The sequence below is a fragment of the Gymnoscopelus braueri genome (genome assembly GCF_963280865.1).
Source record: "Gymnoscopelus braueri genome assembly, chromosome: 13".
Classification (NCBI taxonomy): domain Eukaryota; kingdom Metazoa; phylum Chordata; class Actinopteri; order Myctophiformes; family Myctophidae; genus Gymnoscopelus; species Gymnoscopelus braueri.
Genome location: NC_137615.1, coordinates 7,301,453 through 7,323,418, shown reverse-complemented (window position 1 = coordinate 7,323,418; position 21,966 = coordinate 7,301,453). Strand labels below are relative to the sequence as shown.

The 21,966-nt window shown below is 41.2% G+C and overlaps 1 protein-coding gene across 2 annotated transcripts in view; it reads right to left on the bottom strand.

Moving 5' to 3' along the window:
* The window catches only part of LOC308099716 (BAR/IMD domain-containing adapter protein 2-like 1), a 90,190-nt gene that overhangs the window by 13,475 nt on the left and 54,749 nt on the right, over nt 1–21,966 (bottom strand). For both annotated transcript variants that reach the window (XM_080448459.1, XM_080448460.1), the window contains 5 exons: nt 13,711–13,863; nt 12,293–12,460; nt 11,369–11,471; nt 9,782–10,001; nt 1,821–1,883 (listed from right to left, as the gene is read on the bottom strand). In XM_080448459.1, coding sequence (XP_080304585.1) covers nt 1,821–1,883; nt 9,782–10,001; nt 11,369–11,471; nt 12,293–12,460; nt 13,711–13,863 — 707 coding nt within the window. The remainder of the gene's footprint in view (nt 1–1,820; nt 1,884–9,781; nt 10,002–11,368; nt 11,472–12,292; nt 12,461–13,710; nt 13,864–21,966) is intronic.

Sequence of the window (21,966 nt, the reverse complement as noted above, 5' to 3'; positions counted from 1 at the left end):
AAAGACGGCGCCATCATGCTTCAGGAAGGAGCGAGGCGCCACGTTCTCACGCTCTCAAGTGTTTTGTTATCAACAACATTAACAACACCGTTTCAGCAGAGATGACCTTCACCTGATTTACTGGAGTGGGACACAAACACATGCTCTGCCCTTTGTAACGTGTTGGGAGCGTGATAAGAGTCATGAAAACACTATACCGCAATGGAAAAACATCGCTTTAGCAGGAGGACCGTTCTAAGAGTGTTGTACACGTTGCCAGAGTACTTAGTACCCAGTACCCATTATTATAGACAGTACTTGGAGGCCATGTCTATGACATCAGTATTATGATCACATCAGGGATCTCCCTATAAATGGGACAGATAAAAAGAAGGAAGGACATGCACATCTAAACCCGAAGTGCTGAGCGACAAAAATCCAAAACTTAAAACGAAAAAATGCTCGCACACTGTGGGCTCCAGTTGCAAAGACTTTTCAGTTGCAAAGACATTTCGGGCTTTCGCCCTTCATTAGTCTGATGAAGAGATTTGTGGATTTACAGATATTTTTTTAGACAACCGCCAAACAAACCAATTTCCCCATTGTCCCTTTACTCTCTCTCAGGTCCTCGGTGCTCAAGTAGATCCTACACACTAGATGTGAAGGCCGCTGTTCTTCACATCTAGTCCTATATTGCGCTGATCAGAGCAATGGTCAGTGAGTTATGGCCATTTGAAGTGTTAAAGTCTGCCGTAACACTGCTGCAGTGCCACATCTGTGTGCAAGTTAGGTTTTTTGGTGTGACTAAGTCATGGCAGACCCCTGAACAGTGTTTGTGGCTAGTGTGGTGCAGATTGGAGCAAGGATTGGAGCAGGACTGGAAGGGCCTTTGGCCCCTGGGCCTGTGACAATTGGCCCCTGGGCAATGACGATAGTCACGCCACGTGCGGCCTCTGGTGTGACTATTGTCATGGCAGACCCCTTATCAGTGGTGGAAAAAGTACTGAAATGTTTTACTTAAGTAAAAGTATCAATACTGCAATATAAAAATACTCTGTTACAAGTAAAAGTCCAGAATAAAAAATGTACTTGAGTAAAAGTACAAAAGTACAAAATGTACTTAAAGTACCAAAAGTAAAATTACTAAATATTTGAAAATAGACGATCTACAAGCTCACAACGCGTCGCGATGCGACGCGTTGTGAGCTTGTAGATCGGCTATTTTCAAATAGCCTAGGTATAAAATAGGGCTAAAGTGGTTAATGTGTGTTTCATTATATCATAGGATATATCTGAAAAGTAACTACCGGTAGTAACTAAAGTTTTCAAATAATTGTAGTGGAGTAAAAGTACAATATTTGCCTCTGAGATGTAGTGGAGTAGAAGTAAAAGTATTGGAAATTGGAAATACTCAAGTAAAGTACAATACCTCAAAATTGTACTTAAGTACAGTACTTAAGTAAATGTACTTAGTTACTTTACACCACTGCACACACACATAAGATTTGTGTAATTTATAGATGCCTGGCCATCTGGAAATAAAACTTCCTTTATTCCTTTATTTTCAGAGTACGCCCTTCAAGTAATATAATGATGTCATCATACAGTATGAGTACGAATTATAAAGGAACGCATGGAAATTATTGAAAGGAAGCCGTATGAAACTCGACCAATCAAAGATGGCGGAAGGGGAGGGGACTCCCTCCTGCAGGATAACAAACGTTATCACTCTACCAGGTTGACTAGAGGAACACACTGCTAAAAATACACAACCTGCCTGCAACGTGACACCATGTGTGTGTGTGTGTGTGTGTGTGTGTGTGTGTGTGGAGTCCCCTTACCTGTTGTTATTCACTAGTGGCTCTGAGAAGGCTCTGCAATACGATGAAGGGAACCAGCCCCTCCTGAGAGAGAGAGAGAGAGAGAGAGAGGGAGAGACACAGAGACATGATTAAATAATACTGTAGTTCTCAATCTTTTTTGAGCTAGCATATCTTGCTGTCGGGCAGAAACCTTTTATCTCCATATTAAAAAAAAAAAAAAAAAAAAAAGTATCAAAAGCAGAAGATCCACAAGCTCGAAAGTTTGGAAAACTTTTGAAAACAGTTTTTTGAAAAAAATCCCAAATTTTTTTTCCACGATTTTTCAAAAATAGCAGTTCTGCAAGCTCATAGCGCGGCACTCATAGCGCGGCACTCATAGCGCGGCACTCGGTGCCGCACTATGAGCTTGCATATCTGCTATTTTTTAATAGCCAAAGACATCTAAAGTGACACAGTTGCATTCCAGGTCTCAATGGGTTAAAAGGGGTCCCTGGCATAAGATATTTTCAAATGGGACGTTTCAATTTGGAGGCCATGTCCACACAGAATGTGTTTTTGAACGGAGGAAACATGTCCAGAGTGTTTATGTACGCCGGCGATGTTCAAACCAATCGACCGTCTCTGTGCTCGTGGAGTCATCTGCGTTATCGACACAAACATCCATGCTGAAACTACGGTAAACATGGACTTCTCATGCATGTTGTAACGATTCAAAGTCAGGTCGGAAATAACCAACTTGTCACACCAAGATCACACGTGACATTGATGAGCAGAAACTCCTCTCCAAAAGGTGAATTTATTTTCTGTTTGAAGCTTCCGTGGCACTCTGCCAACAAAAAAAAAGGAAAGCGCTGGACGCCAAGAGCACTGAAGGGCAATGCTCGGCACTAGGAAGATAATAATAATAATAGTCTTTATTGTCCCCTCAGGGACATTCATCTTCACAGTCTGTTCCAACAGAAAAACACATTAACCATAATACAGCACAGAACAACATAACAACATAACACCAAGACAATACATGGCTGAAGGGATAAAAAGGGATACTAAAACAAACTTTTTTTCCCATTTTAAAGTTCTGTATCCTCGCCCAGATGACATGAGTTTGAGGTGACAATGAAGGGATGATCAGTATCATGTGCTATTGTGAGTGCTAAACGTGTGATGGCTTTATTGTTCATATCAGATAATCTCTGATCATCTTAAAGAGTCAATACGGGTGATACTGAAAAGTTTGGAGGAGAGCTCCAGCGAGTCTTTACCACAGCCTTTATCATAGAAATGCATGTCAGACCGTCCTTCCTTATACCATAGAAATACATTTCAGATAGACACTGGCAGCTCTGTGGGCATGGCCTACCAAAACACGGTGACGCCACACTGAAACTGTGCTTTCATGCACCACGACTTCCAGCAGGTCCCCCTGTATCTCAGTGTCACAGTGACACTGAGCAGCCCAGAGAGGTGACAACGGCTTCCTCTGCCTCAACAGACAAGTCATTTAGGAGGCAGTTTCCGACACAGAGCTATATCAGCTATATCATCTCCACAGCAGCTCTTTCTCTGCTCTGCCCTGGGGGCCAGTTGTTTATGCCGCCTACGGTGAAACCCCCCCCTACAAAAAAAGCCCAAAAGAAGAAAACAGGAATGTGATGACATCGGTACGGAATGCAGGAAGAGCAGCCCGGATACCTGCGTACCTCCCGGAGCAAGGGGAATTGAAAACGATCAAAGTGACGCTGCGGGGAGGAACTGCAAACGGTCTGCTTCCCATCCTCGTTTTGCATATATTTGACACCCGTCAGAATAACCTTGAGTCAGTCTTTGAATTGCCTTCCACTCCCCCCCCCCCAAGTGGTGGAAAGTAACTAAGTACATGTACTTAAGTACTGTACCTAAGTAAACATTTTCGTAACTTTTTCACTTTACTATAGTGTTTCCAGTTTTCAGTATTTTTTACTTCTACTCCACTACATCTCAGAGGCAAATATTGTACTTTTACTCCACTACAATTATTTGAAAACTTTAGTTACTAGTTACTTTACAGATATAAATTACTATATTATTATAACACAGACATTAACCACTGCAGCCCTATTTTATACATAGGCTATTTGAAAATATAGCAGATCTACAAGCTCACAACGCGTCGCGATGTGACACGTTGTGAGCTTGTAGATCTGCCATTTTCAAACATTAGTACTTTTACTTTTGGCACTTTAAGCATATTTTGATGCCAATACTTTTGTACTTTTACTCAAGTAAACACAGGCCTTTTACTTGCAACAGAGTATTTTGATATTGTGGTATTGCTACTTTTACTTAAGTAAATATCTGAGTACTTCTTCCACCACTGCCCCCCCCCCCCTCATTTTGTTAAAAAACAAGAAAGAAAAACGTTTTAAAAAGGGGGGAAAATAGCTTTGATCTTCATTGGAAAGTAATAATCCTGGCCAGTGAATACAGACAGCTGCTCTATTCAAAATGAGTGATTTGCATGCACCAAGCTTCTTCTTGCAGTGCCGTGGATAGTTTCTTCCACATGGAGTGACTTCACTCAATTAATCAAATGATGATTGACTAATTAGCACACTGAAAGGGAATGTTCACTATAATACACATCTTCTCAGGGGATGTTTAGACCATTGGAGTATTATCTAGTCATACTGTGTTTTACATTTCACAAACCTCTTAACACATCGGGTGCCAAACACGGTCTGAACCGTGTTTGCGCAGAGTAGCGGTCCGGTGCCGAACACGGTCCAGACCGTGAAATATGTCTTTTTGTTTTTTTCGTTTTTCTCCACACGGGCGGGGCTAGAGCAGCTCTGGGAGTACCCATTGTGATCTTGAGAAGGATAGGCCAGATAGATCACCGGAAAAACAAAAACATGGCTGCCATCCACTTCCTGTCTATTTCCTTCTTTAAAACACCTACATCTCCGAATCTGTTTCCGGTGGGGAAAACCGGTCATGCGCGATGCGCGATCCCCCCCCATTGTAACTCGCGAGTGAAATGTTATCGTTCCAGGCTGTAGCCAGGGTCATCGCGCAACATGAATGGATGTTTTTTTTTACATGGATTTGCTCCTCGTGGAGTCTAGAGCTTTAAACAGCAAAGCGCAGTCAATGGGGAGAATGCTGGCACCCAACGTAAGTTGTTATGAAAAAATGCTGGAACCCAATGTGTTAAGTGTTGCCATTCTACAAGAACATGAATCCTTGACTTCAGAGAGGGTTGATGGAGATCCTTTGTGATTTTAGATTAGAGCAGGCCTATTTAATGTTTTCAACACAAATGCCTGCTGCTTAGATGCGACAAGTGGGTTAATTAACGAGTCATATTGAAAACAGCTGAGAAACCCGCACATTTAATCACATAAAAAAAGTAGCGCAAATTAAATAGGCAACACATGTTTATGCTTCTGTATACGATATAGACAGACAGACAGACAGACAGACAGACAGACAGACAGACAGACAGACAGACAGACAGACAGACAGACGGGCAGAGAGACAGTTGCTGTGGTAACAATGCAACGTCATAGGAAACGACATTATGCTCGCTGAAAATAGCCGATCTACAAGCGATGCGGCCAGTGGTGGAAAAAGTACTGCATTTTTTTACTTAAGTAAAAGTATCAATACCACAATGTAGAAGTACTCTGTTACTAAGTAAAAGGCCTGAGTTCAAAATGTTACTTGAGTAAAAGTACAAAAGTATTGGCATCAAAATACTTAAAGAACCAGAAGTAAAAGTACTAAAATGTCTGAAAATAGCAGATCTACAAGCTCACAATGTGTCGCGATGCGTTGTGAGCTTGTAGATTGCCTATTTTCAAATAGCCTATGTATATAATAGGGTTAAAGAGGTTAATGTGTATTTTGTAATGTAATCATTTATACCTGCAAAGTAACTACGGTAGTAACTAAAGTTTTCAAATAATTGTAATGGAGTAAAAGTATAATATTTGCCTCTGAGATGTAGTGGAGTAGAAGTAAACGTATTGAGAATGGGAGATACTCCAGTAAAATAAAAAATCCTCAAAAGTGTACTGAAGTACATTAGTTTGAGTAAATGTTCTTAGTTACTTTACATCGCTGGATGCGGCGCGTTGCGAGCTTGTAGATCGTCTATTTCCGGCGAGCGACACCGACGCGCGACGAAGCATAAATCGGGGGCTTTGATGCTCCTCCCGACCGTCTGGGCTGAGACGCATGCTTTGAAATCAGATTTGAATGGCATTTCAAAGCACGTAGGAATGTGGCCGCGCAGGCCTTGATGTGAGCCAGCACCAGTCTCTCTCTCAAAGCATTTCATCATTACCGGCGTGTGAGTGAGAGAAAGCAGACGCTAATCCTCCATGCCACGGTGGATTTGGTTTTTGGGTGCAGGGACCATATAGTGCGTGTCTATTTTTCATTGGTGGAAAAAGTGCTGCATTTTTTTTGCTTTAAGTAAAAGTATCAATACGGCAATGTAGAAGTACTCTGTTACAAGTAAAAGTCTGGAATTAAAAAATTACTTGAGTAAAAGTAAAAAAAAGAATCGGTATCAAAATGTACTTAAAGTACCAAAAGTAGAAAGTACTCATTACGCAGAATGTCCCATTTCACAAGTTTTCTAATGTATAAAATGTATAAACATCATTTGAAAATAGCAGATCTACAAGCTCACAATGCTGAAATGTATGTAGGGCTGAAGTGGTTAATGCATGTTTTGTAATAATAATCCAAATCTACACAGTAACTTGTAATTAAAGTTTTAAATTAATTGTAGTGGAGAAAAAGTACAATATTTGCCTCTGAGCTGTAGTGGAGTAGAAGTAAAAGTATTGTAAATAATGCAGTCAAGTAAAAAATCCTCAAAAGTGTAAAGCACAGTAATTGAGTAAATGTACTTAGTTACTTTACACCGCTGCTATTTTCCCATCATTTATACTTTAACTCCGCTACTCAGGGCGGGAAACATTGTACTTTATTTTACTCCACTACACTAGTCACTTTTAGATTATCATTACAAAACACACATTAACCACTTGAGCTTGATTATATGTTCAAACTTTCTTTCCACAATAGCAGATCTACAAGCACACAACTGAGCTCGTAGATCAGCTATTTTCAGCATGTGTCACTGACGTATGACAGAGCATAAAATAGGACACAGGAGGTTCAAGTGAGGTTGAAAGAACAGTCGGTTGCTATCAGGAGCTCAGAACAAGGTCTTGGTGTCATTGGGCACTATACTCTGTATCAAATCACACACAGCTACAGGGAGAAAGGTTAATATTTGTCCCTTTATCTTTGGACAATACTGGGTGTTTCCTGTGTTTACATGTGATAAATGAAAGGATCTTAAAGCTCCTGGTGGAAAACACTACGCCATCACAATGTGTGAATGTACTCACAACCTGTGTTTATACAGAGGGAAGGGCTTTCTGCTGAGGTCACATGCAGTCAAGGTACACATACTCCTGTTACTCAAGTACAAGTGGAGGTTGCTCAGACAAATTTGTGACTTCTAAAAAAAATGTATTCACCCCTGGATTTGAACCTGGTTTCCTGCGCAAGTGCTGACATTTTTACCATTGAGCTAATAGAGCTGCTTGCTCAGGGGATAAATGGAATCTTCACAATCAGGTAAAAATTTGTGTCAGATCCTGTGTCTATGGTGAGACATGACCTTTGACACAATCTAAATGTCTCAATAGAAGAGCAGGGAGACAATACAATAAACCCACTTGTATAAGTTATATTGTATTAACATACTCTACCATACAGATTGGACAACATTTAAATTACATTCATTAAAAAAAAAGTATTCAAAAGAACATGCTTTTAAAAACAGTATGAACAACAAAAAAAAGTAGTGACTCAAACTAGTGAAAAAAGCTTGTATATCTGCGAAAATTATTCGCGACCCTGTAGAAACGGTGCTCTAGACGTTTTGAAAACCTATAAACCGCAACACCTATAAAGTAGGAGCTTTGTGGCTGGCTGTTGAAGCTTTTGTTGCAGCTATACAAACGTCAGATGTATAATCTTAGTATTGGTGTCGGCTGGCTTCCATTGAAAATGAATGGTAGCCTGTTATCTTTGTATGGCAGTGTGAACGCAGCATTAGGCTGTCCAAAAGCGCAGCAATGTGGCCAGAGCTTCCGGAAGCTGCCGTTTGCCTAACCAGAGCCGAGCCGAGCCGAGCTGTCCGAACGGCCCAGATGGTTCCTCCAGCCTGCACAAAATGCTGGCCGCGCGGACTGGACCGCACTCAGTGGTGTAAAGTAACTAAGTACATTTACTCAAGTACTGTACTTATTTAAGTACAATCTTTAGGTATTTTTGATTTACTGGAGCATTTTCAATTATCTGTACTTTTACTTCTACTCCACTACATCTCAGAGGCAAATATTGTACTTTTACTCCACTACAATTATTTGAAAGCTTTAGTTACTAATTACTTTGCAGATATAAATTATTATATTATAAAAAATACATTAACCACTTCAGCCATATTTTGCTCACAACGCGTCGCGAGCTTGTGAGCTTGTAGATCTGCTATTTTCAAACATTTTAGTACTTTTACTTTTGGTACTTTAAGTATATTTTGATACCAATACTTTTGTACTTTTACTCAAGTACATTTTGAATTCCAGACTTTTACTTGTAACAGAGTACTTTCTACTTTCTACAGTATTGCAGTATTGATACTTTTACTTAAGTAAAACATTTGAGTACTTTGTCCACCACTGACCGCACTACACTGCGCGGACAAACTCCAGCTCTGGACTCGGCCAATTACAGCCTGAGTCAGACAAGACGAGCCGAGCTCTGGTTCTCGCCAATTACTGCCGGAGTCGGAGCCGCTGGCTGGCAGTCCGATCAAAGCGTTGTATAGCCACAGGGTGTCCGAAGTTGGATGGAGAGAGAGATTGGCGAGCCGGCCAGGAGAGTAGGAGGAGAAGTTCAACAGTATACCGCCACCTGCTCTCAGCGCAGGACGACGCCAAGCCAATCTGTGCTCCCTGGCCCCTCAGCTGGTGACTGACTTTTTTACAAATGAGGATTTAACCCATTAAGATCTAGAACGCATCCGTGTCATTTTAGATTTATTTGGCTATTCAAAAATAGCAGATAAGATCTGCTATTTTTTTTTAAACGTGAAAATGTGTGCAAATCTTTGAATATATATACTTTTAAAGCGACCATTTTTGACTCAAATCTTTGCTTCTGGGGGGTCCCTGGAACAAGATATTTTGGGATCGGGGTCTGCGGGCAAATACATATAATTTTGGGGGTCCTTGACATGAAAAAGTTTGAGCACCCACTGATATAGAAACATACGTTTTTTCAGAATACTGTTGGGATTTAGAAGACATTTAGTAGAATCGGCTTCAGGTCTTAATGGGTTAACAAATGAGGATTTAAATACACGGTTCTGGGAGGAGATTTCATTTGAATGATTCATCAGTACTTTACCAGGAAAATATTACTGGGTGTATAAATATGAAAAGAAAAAGCTACAAAAAATATATATTTGAAGGCTTGAAGTGATCGTTGTGTAACTGCCTGTGGGAAAAGCGTTTAACCGCTGCCTCGTAGCTACTAATTGGTTGTGCCTAACTTTGCTGAGCAAGTTACTACTACATCCAGCTCACAAGTTGCATTGCGACACGTTGTGAGCTTGTAGATTAGCTATTATTTTAAATAAAACAAAATAAAGTGAAAGTGGTGTGCCCTTCTCTGAGACACAGAGTGAGTAGACATTTTATATTATAATGAGCACCAATTATACGAAGATAGGTAAAAAGTGTATGAAGTGTTCCTTTAAAAAAGAGCTTGTAACTAAATAATAACTACATTGGATCCATTGGAACATTATTCGTTCCATTTCCTGAAAAGTAACGGTTTTGAACATACAAGGTTTCCACCCAACTTAAACTTTTGTTTAATTAAATGAGTTATTTAGTGTGTTCACTCACTTGCCGGTCTTCTCCAGGGCTCCGTACATCCACCCGTCCCTCTCGTCGGGGATGAGCAGGATGATGGTCTCGCCCTCGTCGAAGCTCAGCAGCGTGTTGTTGTCTCCGGCCGCGTGCGGGAAGATGGTGCGGACGCGAGGCTTCTTCACTATGTTGTTCAGGCCCGACGATACCGACACCGACCTGGGGATGGCGCTCTCCTCCACACTGGTCACGTGTTCTGACGGGGGGAGGGGAGGTGGAGGTTAGCACAACACAGGTGGAGGTTAGCACAACACAAAACAACTAGCTAGCTAGCTTTTGTCGCTGCTAGTGTGAACACAGAATAACTTAGACCAGGGGTCTTCAACAGGGGGTCCGGGACCCCTAGGGGGTCCTCAGAGTTACTACAGGGGGTCCGCCAAATCTTTGTGTGATAGGATAATTTTTTTTACTTTAACCACTTGAATCCCTATCCTGAGGAGAACTTTAGCCAGATAGCAGATCTACAAGCTCACAGCGCCTTGCGCTGCGAGGTGTTGTGAGCTTGTAGATCGGCTATTTTTGGCAAAGAGGTGTTTGGTGGAGAGGGAAAAAAGAGCAGACCAAAGAAACAAAAAAAGTTGAATCTGATTTTTATTTTTTTTATACAATATAGAGGGGGTCCCTGCTTCATCTCTCTCTCAGCTAGGGGGTCCTTGGTCTGAAAACGTTGAAGACCCCTGACTTAGACATTAGAAACCTCACAGAAGGGAAGGAAGGGCTCTAAAACGGCATTCAGAATCAGAATCATCTTTATTGTGGGTGAAATACATTTTTGTGTAAGCTCCATCGTATTGTTAATTCCATTAAAGAGAAAGGGAAGTTGAAGAAGCGGGGCAAGGGGAATTTCTACATATTTACACATACAGTAGTATATCTATCCGGTGCGGGAGCTGAGGTGAGACATAAGGTGCGTGAGCATAGCAGCAGATATATACTGTACAATGTACAGTGTACATGGTATGCGTTAGTTAAGGTGCGAGAAAACATATTCAATTTCGCTGATGCAAATGCAAGCTTTGATAGGGAAATGTACACAGTACACAATGCAAAGGTAGTCTCACACACATGCACACACACACACAATAACAATAACAAGTATTACAAAGGAATCATATTTTTTCCATTCATTTTGCCAATTGTAGCCTAATCCCAAAAGCCTGAGTTATATCTAGTTGTGTGCTGTTGCTGACCTTGCAGTTTGGCCCAGAGCCATATAAGGACAGTTGTGTCACCTCTGTTCACTTCATCAGGCCAGTTTACATGAACCACGTGACCGGCGCTGTTTTCTGCTCCAGAGGTGACGCAACTCTCTAATACAATGCTCTGGATTGGTCTATCAGACTAGTATTGCAAGTACACCCACCGTGCACGAGTGCATACGCGCGCACACACACACACACACACACACACACACACACACACACACACACACACACACACACACACACACACACACACACACACACACACACACACACACACACACACACACACACACACACACACACACACACACACACACACACACACACAGATGTGAAATGACAGTAGATGTCGTGGTACCTGTGTTTCGTTCCGTGAACATGTTGGCTAGAGGACTGGTCTGGGCCTTCATAGCTGGAGCTGGGGGAGGGGCCACCGACATGGAGTCCCGTCCCGTATAGTTCTGACACAGAGGACATTAACACTGATGTTGGGATGGTTACAACACACACTGTTTGGGAGTCCTCCTTCACATGAACATGTTTGAGAACCAACTGGCATAGTGCATTAATTAACACAACTTTCTCAAAATGTAAAAAAAACACAGACTTCGTACAGTTTGTGGACAGATCTTATTGACTTTATATCTATTAGGACACTCGTACACATTCCTCTTAACTGACTTAAACCCAACTTATGGTCGACAGGAGTCCCTCAGGGCTCCATACTAGTGTCCATTCTGTTTTCTGTTATTGTACGGATACGGATGCTGGGGGTTTAAGTGGTTAACCACATGTTTGTATTTAACTGTCGACAATTTCCCAAAGCAAACCATTTTAATTTTTGGAATAATTTAAATATTTGCCAATTTTCCTTTTTGGGTAAATTCTCCTTCTACAGCACTGCCACCCAAGTGTGGAATGCCCTAACCCCATTCCCCATCCCAGTGGTTCACTGGATTCCTTTAAAACAGCCCTGAACATTCACCTTTCAGGAGGCCAAAGCGGGAGGTAGTTATCACTTCTCCCTTAGACAGGCAACCCCCCCACACCTCTATTTTCCCCCCTACTCTGTACATATAGTGTTTTATATTTGTGATGATATTGAATGTTCAGTGCTATTTTTTATATGTTGATGAATTGAATACCTAGGACCCCAATGGAAACAAGACCGCAAGGACTTCTTTTGGTGTTATCCTTTTAGACAAAGCGCTTGACTGTACTCGTGCCGTTTCACGTTTCTGTCTCATAAAATATTCAATCAATCGATCAAACCCCGTCTTACCACGCTGTGTCGTGTGGTGGCGGGGGTGGTGGCCGGAGAAGGCAGTGGCGTAACGGGCACGGCGGTACGCAGGGTCTCTATCTTGGTCATGATGTTTTCAGGCATGTTGGTGGCGTTGCTGCACTGGTCCTGCCAGGTGGTCAGCTTGGTGGTCAGCATGTCTCTGGCCTGCAGGAGCAAAAAACTAAACGTTATACCGTGTCCACACATTTTCATTTTGAGCTGCCAGTTGTCTTTCTGCCATGCATTTCTCTGTGATAGAGACGCGTTAGGGTGCTTCCAGCACAACATACTTGAACTTTTGAACTCATTTTGAACCTCCTGGCTCATGTGCAGTGGTGGAAAAAGTACTCAAATTCTTTACTTTAGTAAAAGTACCAATACTGCAATATAAAACTACTCTGTTACAAGTAAAAGTCCAGAATTAAAAATTTACTTGAGTAAAAGTACAAAAGTATTGGCATCAAAATGTACTTAAAGTACCAAAAGTAAAAGTACTAAATATTTGAAAATAGCAGATCTACAAGCTCACAACGCGTCGCGATGCGACGCGTTGTGAGCTTGTAGATCGGCTATTTTCAAATAGTCTAGGTATAAAATAGGGTTAAACTGATTAAGGTATGTTTCATTATATCATAATTTATATCTGAAAAGTAACTAGTAACTAAAGTTTTCAAATAAATGTAGTGGAGTAAAAGTACAATATTTGCCTCTGAAATGTAGTGGAGTAGAAGTAAAAGTATTGGAAATTGGAAATACTCAAGTAAAGTACAAATACCTCAACATTTTACTTAAGTACAGTACTTAAGTAAATGTACTTAGTTACTTTCCACCACAACCATGAGAAGTACTTTTACTTAGAAGTTTAGGATATGTGTGCTAATAATGCAGATCGCACTTAGCAAGCACTCGGGACCAGTGTTCATTTTGACAGCAAAGTTTGATTTAGTTTAGCCATAGTCTTTTGAATACAATTTAATTTAGTTTTACATATTATTATATTTTATATTAGATATTATATTTCATATTTTAGTCATTTGAAAAGTTTTAGTTATAGTCGTAGTTTTAGTAGACTAAATATCATAAGATTTTAGTCTTTAGTTGACTAAATCTACAGTTGATTTAGTCGACTAAAATGTATGTTGGCGGTGCCTTGATGGCGTCGTAATGGCAGGTTTTACACTTGGTTGCATGCTGAAAATAGCCGATCTACAAGCTCACAATGTGTGACGCTGCGACGTGTTGTGAGCTTGTAGATCTGCTATTTTCAGAGCGCAACACGGTAGCTTATGCACCGTGTGGTGTGTATACGTACCTTGTCATGGAAGGCGGCGGTCTGGAAGCTTAAGGTACAGTGTGTGTGTGTGTGTGTGTGTGTGTGTGTGTGTGTGTGTGTGTGTGTGTGTGTGTATGTATACCTTGTCGTGGAAGGCGGCGGTTTGGAAGCTGAAGGTACAGTGTTTGTCCACCAGGAAACAGAAGCGTCTCTTCTCCTCCAGCAGGGCTTCCTGACAGCCGTCTGCGATGAACTTCTGCATCTCTACCTGACGACTGCTCAACGTCTCTAGACACTGCACACACACACACACACATGCACACACACACGCAGAGTTACGAATGTTCGCTTAAAAAATATATATATGCAAAGATTTGCACACATTTTCAAGATTTTTCAAACATAGCAGATCTACAAGCTCGTACAAGCTCGGTGCCGCGCTATGAGCTTGTAGATCTGTTATTTTTGAATAGCCAAAGAAATCTTAAAATGACACATATATGCGTTCCCGGATTGAATGGGTTAACGTCTCTAGACACTGCAAAACAAACTGATATGACTACTTCTCTGCACTACTTCTCTGGCCACTACATTTAAGTTATATCCATTTGTGTTGTAGTTGTGTAGTGGCGAGGGCCACTGCATTTTACTGCATTTTACTGCTTTTATTTATTTTTATTTTATTTTTGTTTGCTTTATTGTTAAATTGGTTCTAACTGTAATTGTATTCTTGCTCTGTAAAGCACTTTGAGCTGCATTTCATGTCATGAAAGGTGCTATACAAATAAAGTTTATTATTATTATTATTAAGCCCACAACCCACCTAATTCCAACACACTTTGCTAGTATGGGACGGCTCAGGGTAGAAGACACGGTTATTAAGCAAATATCACTGGGATTGGTATTTCAGATGGTCAAAGAGACGGTGCCCTTAGTGCCCTCGATACCTTTCGAACTACTTCTCCAAAGTGAGTGACACCCACAGCCACAACACTAGAGGAGAGACCATGATCGGCTGATTTTTTTTTCTCACTTGGTTTCTCAGTCTGGAAAGGCTCCTATTTGACTCGTTTTGCAGAACTACACAGGAACTACATAATATGTTACGTAGGCAACGTTGTTGCTGATTGGATGTTGTTCAAACGTATCACGAATCACGAATCACAAGTTCACACTGGTGTTTTTGTCTCGCCCCGCACCACGGACCAATCAGAAGCCACGGCTCGTTTTCGGCCGTATGGCATGTCCCGCCTCCCTTGGAGATAGAAGGCTTTCCAGACTGAGTAACAAAGTGAGAAAAAAAAATCCGCCGAACGTAGTGAAGCAGGCTGGATCCCAGGCTAATGATCTGGTACCAGCCAGATTTAGTACACACATACATTCTACTGCTCTGCCACCAAAATGTCGAATTATAAAAACTGTAACAGGATTACAGTTTACACATATGCACTGTGCAGATTCCAAGACACAAAATGTAATAGGCCTAGACTTTATTTGACATTTACACAAATCATCGAGTCAGTTAAAAATACGACGAAAGGTACATCCTACAAAATACATCCTACACTAGCAAAAAGCAGGTCCATTTAAATTAAAAGCTCAGATATCTAAGGAATAAGCTACATACTTCATATATTTAAAATTCAATTGTGGGATTCAAATATTGCACAAAAAAGTCAACGTCAAACGTCAAAAAAAAAAAAGAGACAAACTCTTCTCTCTTCTGTGAAGTGAAAATGTGAACTCTGGTTGTTGCTGCTATAGTTTCAGTATTTTTTTTTACTGCACTTCACTTCACTACTGCCACCAGTTCACCCACTGCAGCCTCTTACTGCGGGTGACAGTGCTATTTATACACAGACTGGGTGACAAATTAAAGGAAGAAGCAACAGAAGGTGTCTCAGTAAAGGTGCTGGGCCACCAGGAGCTGACAGAACTGCTTCAATGAGCCTTCACACATAGACTGTATACCAGTCTCCGGAACTCTACTACTGCAGGCAGTGCTGGAAGAAATACTCAATAGCAAATAGCAATACCACAACACAACATCAAAATACTACAAGTAAAGTCCTGTATTCAATATTTTACTTGAAGATGAGTACAAAGGTATTGGTATTACTGTACCAAGTACTCAATATGTAGTAGCGGGGACATTAAGGCCCTCACAACAAGTATATTAAGGCCCCGTATCCACCAAGATGTTTTTTTTCCTGAGCACATGTTTTTAATTGTTTATAACGGGAGCACCGTGCTTTTGGAAAACTCCAAAGGCTTGGTGTTGCGCTGGGTATTTACCTTGTACTGCTTTCCTCGGCCCAAATGTATATAGGGCTGAAGTGGTTAATGCATGTTTTGTGTTAATAATCCAAATCTACACAGTAACTAGTAACTAAAGTTGTCTAATAATTATAGTGGAGTAAAACTGAAAATTGGAAATACTCCGGTAAAGAAAAAAAATACCTCAAAATTGTACTTAAGTACAGTTCTTGAGTAAATGTACTTAGTTACTTCACACCACTGGTTGTGTACTGGCTGTCAGGGGAGATAAGACACTCTACACACACACACACACACACTGCTGTGACCTCCGTCACTCTACACTCTGTATGAACGTGTACATACATATACACACGGTGTCACTCACACAGAAACCCCTGTATGAATGTACACAGCATCTCACTTCTAACAGACACCCCTGTCTGAATGTACACACTGGGCTGTGTGTCTGTGGGGCAGAGATTAGGAACGTGCCACTGACTGCAGAATACATCTGACACCTTCACTTCCTCACGTCTGACACAGCTCTGAAAGGCTGCGCGCGCGCGCGCACACACACACACACACACACACACACACACAGTTGTGTTGTGTTGTTCATGAATGAGACGCCACACTGTGTGACTGGTGCATAAAGGAAAACAAAATTATTGTTCTAATGGTTGGTGTGTGTGTGTGTGTGTGTGTGTGTGTGTGTGTGTGTGTGTGTGTGTGTGTGTGTGTGTGTGTGTGTGTGTGTCTGTGTGTCTGTGTGTCTGTGTGTGCGTGCAGTGGTGGAAAAAGTACTCAAAAGATTTACTTAAAGATAGGGTAAGTGATATTTTTAAGTATTTTCTTTTCTTTTTGTTAAAAAGGTTAAAATACTATATTCTGATAGTAATCATTGCTACAGAGCGTTTGTTGGGTCACAGGGGTCTCTCCAGCTCTTTAGTAAACAGAATATAGTACATTTTCAGGTAGGTGACAGAATTTAAGCCAATCAGGAGAGAGTACTGAAAATGCATTTTCTGTTTAATAAAGAGCTGGACAGACATGGGAGACTCCTTTTACTGAACAAACACTCTATTGCAATGAGTACTATCACAATATAGAGCTATTTAACACTTACTTTAAAGGTATCATGACATTCATTTTCACTTTTTTTATTTTTTATGTTTTTTGGGGGGTTTTATGACCTTAATTACACCAATTTTTTTTTAACTTTGAACATTCAGTGGATTTTCTGTGGTCTGGGGTTTTCTGAATAATTAGGCTGAAAAGTAATCTGAGCTTGGCCCTTCGACAGTGAGGTCACTGTCGATTAATCCCGCCCACTCTCCTCCTCGCCCCTCCCCTCCCCTATCCTTTCCTTTGGGGGGGGCGGAGCAGAGGCGATGATTGACAGGCAAAATCCCTCACCAGCGACACCCGCAGGCAAAGATTTCTTTTTTCATTGCAGTTGAAAAGGCTTTAGAAATGTGAGACAAAAACACCTACAGTGGATCACTGGAATGGAATTTTCACTTAAAACTTTTTGTACACTTTTGAAGGACCAGGACAAAGACTTTGAATGTGGTGTAAAAGTGAATGTCATTAAACCTTTAACCAAAGCAAATCACTTACCCTACCTTTAAGTAAAAGTATCAATACTGCAATGTAGAATTACTCTGTCTGTTGTAGATCGGCTATTTTCAATATAGTGTATAAACTAGGGCTAAAGTGGTTAGTGTGTGTGTGTGTGTGTGTGTGTGTGTGTGTGTGTGTGTGTGTGTGTGTGTGTGTGTGTGTGTGTGTGTGTGTGTTTAAAGGCCGGTACATGCTTCAAAGTATTCCACCCGATGTCCAAAGTATTTTCCAGACTTCTGGCACAAAAGTGTCCAATCATTCATTCATTCATTCATTCATACTCCAAACCAAGTGGTTCTCAAACTTTTTCATGCCAAGGACCCCCAGAATTATATGAATTTGGCCCCCTGGACCCCCATCTGAAAAGGTGGAAAAGAATCAACAATCAATGCTTCAAACAAACTCCAAACATAAAACATCTTGGTGGAGACGGCCCCTAATTCACCCTCTGTGCGGAAAAGCGCATGATTGATTATTTGTTTTGTCTATTGTATTTGTTTGCTGTTTTTTATGCTGTATGGACCCCCTGAGTGTCTGAAATAAAGTTTGAACTGAATTGAAATAACCCGTTCAATCCGGTAACGCATCTGTGTCATTTTAGATAATTTTTTTGCTATAACCCTTATTTTTATACTTTGGCTATTTTTGAAAAATCTTGAACAATTTTGTGCAAATCTTTGATTACCGGTACGTATATTTTTGGGAAAACAACTTTTTTTTTAACTCAAATCTTTGCTTGAGGGTCCCTGGAACAACATATTTTGATGGTGGTCGGCGGCCAAAAACATATCATTTTGGGTGGTCCTTGACCAGAAAAAGAGCACCACTGATAGAGCAACAATTGTTTTTCAGAAAAATCATGACACTTGTTGAGACATTTGACAGTTACAAATGTTCACTTTGAAAAATGTGCACACATTTTCACGATTTATTTTCTCAAAAATAGCAGATCATAGCGCGGCAATCAGTGCCGCGCTATGATCTGCTATTTCTGCATTTTTGAATAGCCAAAGACATCTAAAGTGACACCGATGCGTATCCCGGATTGATCCCTGGTTAAAGCCGTAAGCACGGCGTCAAACCCCGTCTATTCAAACAGCTGTAATCTACTGTCCACACCTTGAGCCTACTTCACCTTCACCACATGTCAGCCTTTCTGCTGCTGGATGGAAGACAAAGCACCAAACGGAAACGTGCGCGTGTGTGTCAGTGGTGGAAAGTAACTAAGTACATTTACTGAAGTACTGTACTTAAGTACAATTTTGAGTTATTTGTACTTTACTTGAGTATTTCCCAATTTCCAGTACTTTTACTTCTACTCCACTACATCTCAGAGGCAAATGTTGTACTTTTACTCCACTACAAGAGTTTGAAAACTTCAGTTACTAGTTACTTTGCAGATGTAAAGTATTATATTATAAAACATACGTTAACCACTTTAGGCCTATTTTATACATAAGATATTTGAAAATAGCCGATCTACAAGCTCACAACGCGTCGCGATGCGACGCGTTGTGAGCTTGTAGATCTGCTATTTTCAAACATTTTAGTACTTTTACTTTTTGTACTTTAAGTACAATTTGATGCCAATACTTTTGTACTTTTACTCAAGTACATTTTTAATTCTGGACTTTTACTTGTAACTAACGGAGCATTTCTATACTGCAGTATTGGTACTTTTACTTAAGTAAATAACTTGAGTACTTTTTCCACTACTGGTTTGTGTGAGTGTGAGTGTGTGAGTCACTTGACGACCGGTTATATTCTGCGAGCGAGACGGCTGTGTGATTAAATACAAATGTGTCTCATGTGTGTGTGTGTGTGTGTGTGTGTGTGCGTGCGTGCGTGCGTGCGTGCGTGCGTGCGTGCGTGCGTGCGTGCGTGCGTGCGTGCGTGCGTGTGTGTGAGAGTGTGTGTGTGTGTGTGTGTGTGTGTGCATCACAGCAGCAGTGTAGCTATAAGCGTGGGAGTTATCATCATCATCCTTGTCAGTGGTGTGTCACCTGGATTGAACTCTACCAACAAACACTGTTTCAATGACACGAAAACACTTAGAATTGCAATCAAGTGATTTTGTAATAATTATGACAAGCCTAGTGTTCTCTCTCTCTCTCTCTCTTTCACCCTCCTCTCTGTCTCTCGTTCTACCCCCCCTCGTCTCTCTCTCTCTCTCTATTCAAGTTCAATTGGGATGGTGTATCTCCGCCAGCAGCTCCTGCTCCTCCACAAACGGAGTCCTTTTATCATTTTAATCTATGGCTTTTATTCACTGTCTCTCCTAGGACCTTTTACCAGTTCACTTTAACATGGCCAATGGATTTTTTAAATGATCGATCACGCTGATCTTTTGTTCTTCTTCTGCCCAGAAAAACCTATGGTAAAGGACTTTTTTCACATTATGGACTCTTTTAATCTGGTACAATCTGTGTCTGGGCCCACACATGATAAGGGCCACACATTGGACCTAGTTTTATCAACTGGTCTGCACATTTCCAACACTGACATTTTTAAGATTGGTGTCTCTGACCACTGTATGATTGTGTTTGAATCCATGTTGCCATGTCCTCCCTCTCCTCCATCTCCGTCACACTATCTCGCCCGCTCCATCAACCCAACCACAGCCACAAAATTCTCCAACTCACTCATGCGCTCCCACTCATCTCTTATCTCCGAGACCCTTATTTCACCTATTAACACAGAGAACCTAGTTTCAATTTTCCATTCTATCACTTCAAACACACTGGACATTGTAGCTCCTTTAAAATCTGTCAGACGCAAGCGTGATGCGGTTGGTACACCGTGGCTAAATGAGTCCACTCGCACTTTAAGACAGGCCTGTAGGCAGGCTGAAAGAAAATGGAAGAAAGACAAACTGCAGATCTCCTATGAAATCCTCAACAAATGCCTAAAGACTTATCAAACCTCAGTAAAGACAGCCAAGTCTGAATATTATGCTGACCTAATAAACACTTACTCAAATCGACCACAAATACTCTTCAAAACCATAAACACCATTTTAAACCCTGCTGCCTCCGTTGCCATTACTCCCGCTCCCGATTTCAATACATGTGAGAAGTTTCGAAACTTTTTTACAGACAAAATAAATAATATCAGAGCACTCATCTTACCTCCAGCATCATATCACGCTGTAATCCATCTCTCATCAAGCCATTTTCGGGACTTCCTACCTGTGTCCTCCTCCTTCCTGTCTGAGGTGGTCTCCCACTTAAAACCCACCTCCTGCCCCTCTGACAGTATTCCCTCTCGCCTCTTCAAGGAGGTTTTCATCACCATCTGTCCCCTCATTATGGCCATCATCAACAGCAGTCTGGAAACGGGAATCGTCCCCTCCAGTTTTAAGCATGCCACCATTCAGCCATTACTCAAAAAAACAGGCCTTGACCCCAATGACAACAATAACTACAGACCCATCTCTAAGCTGCCATTTCTCTCCAAAATTTTAGAAAAAGTCGTTTTCGCACAGGTCTCATCATACCTCAACTCATTCTCTATCTTGGACAAATTCCAATCTGGTTTCAGAAACCAACATAGCACAGAATCTGCACTGCTAAAAGTTTATAATGACATTGTTTTAACAGTTGACAACGGATCCTGTGCCATTTTAATCCTCCTTGACCTTAGTGCAGCTTTTGATACGATTGATCACATTACTCTTTTAAAACGCTTGGAGGATGAGGTTGGTTTTAAGGGTACAGTTTTAAAATGGTTCGCCTCCTATTTACAGGACAGGTCTTTTAATGTACAAATTGGTAACTGCCCCTCATCCTCAGCCCCCATTACATGTGGCATCCCTCAAGGATCAATTTTAGGACCTCTTCTGTTCTCTCTGTACATGCTCCCCATTGGCGCCATCTTCCATAAGCACAATATTAATTATCATTGTTATGCCGACGACACACAATTTTATGTACCAGCCACACCCGAAAACACCAGCTCACTCACCAATCTTTTTAACTGCCTGGAGGACATAAAAAGCTGGATGGCAGCTAATTACCTCCAGCTTAATGAGAGTAAGACTGAGGTAATCGTTTTTGGCCCTCCAACCTCAACCGCTCGTCTCTCTCAAACACTTGGCCCCCTTAAGGCAAATCCAAACAGCCCTATAAAAAACTTAGGTGTCTTCTTTTGACCCAGCCCTTAATTTTAATAAACAGGTTAGTAGTGTTGTCAAGGGCAGTTTTTACCAGCTCAGAACCATAGCCAAACTAAAACACATTTTAACACACACCGACCTAGTCACAATAACCCATGCCTTCATCACCTCTCGTTTGGACTATTGCAATTCCCTATATCTGGGGTTACCCCAGTCCACCATCTCCCGGCTACAACTGGTTCAAAACTCAGCTGCTAGACTCATCACTGGAACGAAAAAAAGAGAACACATCACCCCTGCGCTGGCTCAACTGCACTGGTTACCAGTAAAATATAGAATTGATTTTAAAGCACTGCTCTTTGTTTTTAAAGCTCTCAATGGCCTAGCCCCTCCATACATCTC